The sequence below is a fragment of the Oncorhynchus masou genome, unplaced genomic scaffold, assembly GCF_036934945.1.
Source record: "Oncorhynchus masou masou isolate Uvic2021 unplaced genomic scaffold, UVic_Omas_1.1 unplaced_scaffold_3486, whole genome shotgun sequence".
In the NCBI taxonomy this organism is placed as follows: domain Eukaryota; kingdom Metazoa; phylum Chordata; class Actinopteri; order Salmoniformes; family Salmonidae; genus Oncorhynchus; species Oncorhynchus masou.
The window spans coordinates 1-4,670 of record NW_027009894.1 but is presented as its reverse complement, the minus strand read 5'-3'; the positions used below and the strand labels follow the sequence as shown (position 1 = coordinate 4,670).

The 4,670-nt window shown below is 44.0% G+C and overlaps 1 protein-coding gene across 1 annotated transcript; it reads left to right on the top strand.

The window, feature by feature from the left end:
* Positions 1-1,813: 1,813 nt before the first annotated feature.
* On the top strand, positions 1,814-4,660 carry LOC135534501 (IgGFc-binding protein-like). Its single transcript, XM_064961463.1, has 4 exons — positions 1,814-2,336; positions 2,586-2,633; positions 3,140-4,365; positions 4,574-4,660. The coding sequence occupies exons 1-3, from the start codon at positions 2,321-2,323 to the stop codon at positions 4,192-4,194; spliced, it is 1,119 nt and encodes a 372-aa protein (XP_064817535.1). The 5' UTR covers positions 1,814-2,320; the 3' UTR covers positions 4,195-4,365; positions 4,574-4,660.
* Positions 4,661-4,670: the final 10 nt, after the last annotated feature.

Below are 4,670 nucleotides of genomic sequence, written 5' to 3'. Positions count from 1 at the left end.
TGTATTGCTAGTACAGGGGCAGGCATAGGTCAGTAATCCAGACAGGGTGCAAAAGATCCACAACGGCAGGCAGTCTCAGGATCAGAGTAGGCAGGGATCAGTAATCCAGTGTGGTGTGGAAAGGTACAGAACGGCAGGTAGGCTCAGGCTCAAGGTCAGGGCAGGCAGAAAGGTCAAACCGTGAAAACCGGAACTAGAACAGATAGGAGCAAGGGGAAAACGCTGGTTTCACGAAACAAAAAAAGCAGGCAACAAACGAACATATGCATAAATACACTGGGGATAACAGGGAAGATGGGTGACCCCTGGAGGGGAGTGGAGACAAGCTCAAAGACAGGTGAAACAGATCAGGGTGTGTGCGACAAAAGTAGACGTTGTGAGTCGAGAAGCAGGTGCAGGTGAAACATTTAATAAAACAAGAAACATGAAATGAGACAGCATAACAGTGGCAATAAGGCTTGAACACAGGAACAATGCCAGGTAATGGGTCCAGGTGAGTATCCTAATGATCTGGATGTGCACATAATGATGGATGCCAGGTGTGCATAATGAAGGATCCCAGGACCAGTGGTTAGTATACTGGCGACTTCAAACGCCAGAGGGAAGGAGTGGGAGTAGACGTGACAAAGCCTATGTAAATGTTTTGGTTAGATGGAATCTAAAGACGCAAAGTTGTCAATATATGCATTACAGTCATATATACGCTATGTTGACTTAATAAGCACGGTAATTAAATATTTTGGCAAGGATGTGTTATTTTTTATCCATCCTCTTCACAATATAAGACACCCTCTCATCCCTGTCTGTCTTTTATATCCTTCATGGTCCCACCAACAGGTAAAGTATGGACATTAAGTCAGTATTTTGCATTAGAAATATTGGTGAAAAGTATCAGTTGAAGGCCAAAAAATGATTTAGCTGAAAGTGATTTGAAATAAACTATTTCCTGTCTTCGTAGATGCATGTACAATGTACTAATGCATAGTAATCACATTATTTTTGTGAATGTAATGCTTGGACTCCAAAGTAGGCGAGTCGGTAGCCCATGGTGAATCCCGAGAGAACTCAGGTGACATCGGGGTCACTCGGACATGTAGAATTTGGGGTCTCCGGAATTCTTCGGAGGCGAGGTGGGAATCGAGCGCGACAGGTCACAGGATGGTCAAGGCTATGAGGGAGTCAAGGTGCATGGGCAGCTCCCGGGCTGCAAGCTCATCTTTGACCACCTCCGATAATACGTGAAGGAACAATGCTTGCTTGTTTATTATGGGTGTGACCCGCAGAATTGCTCCAGCAAAGTATTGATTGCCTGGTCATGGCATTCTGCCAGGGTATGGAGTCCCTCCAAAAGACATTGCAGTAACTTCTCGTGTCGTCCAATGGTGGCTCCTTGCAGGGAGACAGTATTGTGGAGCTGGTCTGAGTCTGCTGGGTCGGTCATGGCCAGTTGGTACTATCACGTTTCAGGTAAGACCCAGATGCAGACATTGTCAGAAAAAAAGTGTATTACTAGTACAGGGGCAGGCATAGGTCAGTAATCCAGACAGGGTGCAAAAGATCCACAATGGCAGGCAATCTCAGGATCAGAGTAGGCAGGGATCAGTAATCCAGTGTGGTGTGGAAAGGTACAGAACGGCAGGTAGGCTCAGGCTCAAGGTCAGGGCAGGCAGAAAGGTCAAACCGTGAAAACCGGAACTAGAACAGACAGGAGGGGAAAAACGCTGGTTTCACGAAACAAAAAAAGCAGGCAACAAACGAACATATGCATAAATACACTGGGGATAACAGGGAAGATGGGTGACCCCTGGAGGGGAGTGGAGACAAGCACAAAGACAGGTGAAACAGATCAGGGTGTGTGCGACAAAAGTAGACGTTGTGAGTCGAGAAGCAGGTGCAGGTGAAACATTTAATAAAACAAGAAACATGAAATGAGACAGCATAACAGTGGCAATAAGGCTTGAACACAGGAACAATGCCAGGTAATGGGTCCAGGTGAGTATCCTAATGATCTGGATGTGCACATAATGATGGATGCCAGGTGTGCATAATGAAGGATCCCAGGACCAGTGGTTAGTATACTGGCGACTTCAAACGCCAGAGGGAAGGAGTGGGAGTAGACGTGACAAAGCCTATGTAAATGTTTTGGTTAGATGGAATCTAAAGACGCAAAGTTGTCAATATATGCATTACAGTCATATATACGCTATGTTGACTCAATAAGCACGGTAATTAAATATTTTGGCAAGGATGTGTTATTTTTTATCCATCCTCTTCACAATATAAGACACCCTCTCATCCCTGTCTGTCTGTTATATCCTTCATGGTCCCACCAACAGGTAAAGTATGGACATTAAGTCAGTATTTTGCATTAGAAATATTGGTGAAAAGTATCAGTTGAAGACCAAATTATTACGGAGCTGAAAGTGATTTGAAATAAACTATTTCCTGTCTTCGTAGATGCATGTACAATGTACTAATGCATAGTAATCACATTATTTTTGTGAATGTAATTTATTGATGGATATTAATTAATGAAAGTAAATGCCTTTACTATTAATTACACTTGTCTTCTCTCCTGTCAGTAGCCATGGGGACAACTTTCCTGCTTTGTGTGGCTGTCACCCTATTCAGAGGTAAGAATCACAGTTTACCTTTCAATATTACATGTCATGTAATCACTACCAGAATTTAGCAAGTTGATCATTTATTATTATCTAACATTATGGGTAAACAAATACTGTACCGTAGCTTGGCAAATTAAACATTTCTAGACTCCTCTAATTCTAGACTCCTCTAATTAGTACATTCATGTAGTTTGTTCTGCAAGGCACACCATATAGACATGTAATACTGGTTATAAAGATATGCAGGGGGAAGCGACAGCATGTGTATTGTTATGTACACAAACATTTGTATAAGGTCATGTCATTCAAGCAAAAACAAATTATTTTGTGCCTTACTAAAATGACACTTGACAGTCAGTGAATTCAGCAAGAGCAGTCGGAGCAAGACAATTGTACTGTACTTAATTAAGCTATAGTATATGTTTCATTATTAAACTGATATTACATTAGTCAAATGGTTGCGAAAAGAATGCAGGTGCTCATCTGTAAAATTGTCTTTCTTCCTTTATGTTTAGTGGTCAGTGGATCATGCCCAGTGGGGCGGGAGTTCATTACTGCCTTTATGCCTAACTATTTGCTGAGCTACCATGATGATCAGAGTCTTAAACTGGCCATAACTACACAGGATTATCCAGCCATTGTTCAAATTCAGGTCAATGCAATCGGCTTTTCGACCTCAGTGAAAATAGAGAAACAGAACACCAAATGGATCGGCATACCTGGTACCGCTGAAATTGGGGGTCCAGGAGCTTCCACCAAAACAGTGCAGGTCACCTCCAACTCTGACATCTCGGTGGTGGCCTTCAACTACAAGTTCTCGACCGGAGACAGCAGTGTGGTCTTCCCGACTGACCAGCTGGGTACTGACTATGTGGCCTTCACCCCTGTAGGGGGTCCAAGCAACATGCACAAACTTATGTCTATTATCAACGGCAAAGAGCCCAACAAGATCACGATCATCCCTGTCTCCAACATGAATCTCAGTGGCGTGGATTCCTGGAAGCAAAGACAGGCGGTGATTGTTACCATGGACCCATACCAGGTCTACCTCTACCAAAGCTACACCACTTTCACTGGGACCAGGGTAAAAGCTAAGCACCCTGTGGCAGTCCTGGGGGGACACGAGTGCATTGCAGATGGAGGCCGCTGCAATCACGTCTACGAACAACTGCTACCGGTACAGAGTCTCTCCACCAATTACCTGGTTCCTTCCATGCACATGACACAATCAACAGACTTTGTCAACATTGTGGCCTCAGAGGACAACACTCTAGTGAAGATCTTTGAGGGAAAGGTATCCACTGCTAAAGAGCTGAATGAGGGGCAGGTGTATGTGATTTCTGTCCAACCCAAATATCCGCTGATCATCAAAAGTGATAAGAAGGTCATGGTGATGTACTTCAGCAACAACAAGCCCTACGATCCGTTCCTCACCAACATCCTCCCAACGTCTGATCTAGCCAAAGAGTGGTCGGTGGACACGCAGAGCAAATTCGAGAGCACATTGGTCATTGTCTCCGAGGGGAAGGGATCAAAACCGTTAAAGTCTGTGAAAAAAATAATTGTGTGAAATCTCTCCAATGGACATCATTCAACTCAGACCCTAGGTACATGTGGGTAAATCTTCCATTGGGAGAGCAGCAACAGCATTTCTCCATCAAAGGTGACTCCCTCATGGCTGTTTACGTTTATGGTGGCATGCCAAGAGACGGCTACGCAACAACAGGAGTATGTACCAAAGGTAAGCTGTTCATTTGACACATACACTTAAATGGCCTATCAACTGCCCCTCAATACCTCCCCCTGTTAAAGAGGACAACTCTTCAACAACCCCAATGCAACGCAACACATTGCAATTCTACGCAACACAATAAAACAAAATGCAACACAACAAATGCACTGCATGAAAACTAGTGTTAGTCTTGAATGTTGCTTCTGTACTCCCTCAGACACTGCACCACCCACTCCACCACCAGACCCCTGTGAGAAAGTCAAATGCAGAGAAAAGGAAGAATGTACAAAGGGGGTTTGTGCCCACATCTCCAA

Excerpts from the sequence above, each read along its gene's own strand:
- LOC135534501 (XM_064961463.1), top strand. Across the intron at positions 2,634-3,139 it reads GGCTGTCACCCTATTCAGAG|TGGTCAGTGGATCATGCCCA; the intron begins GTAAGAATCACA and ends CTTTATGTTTAG.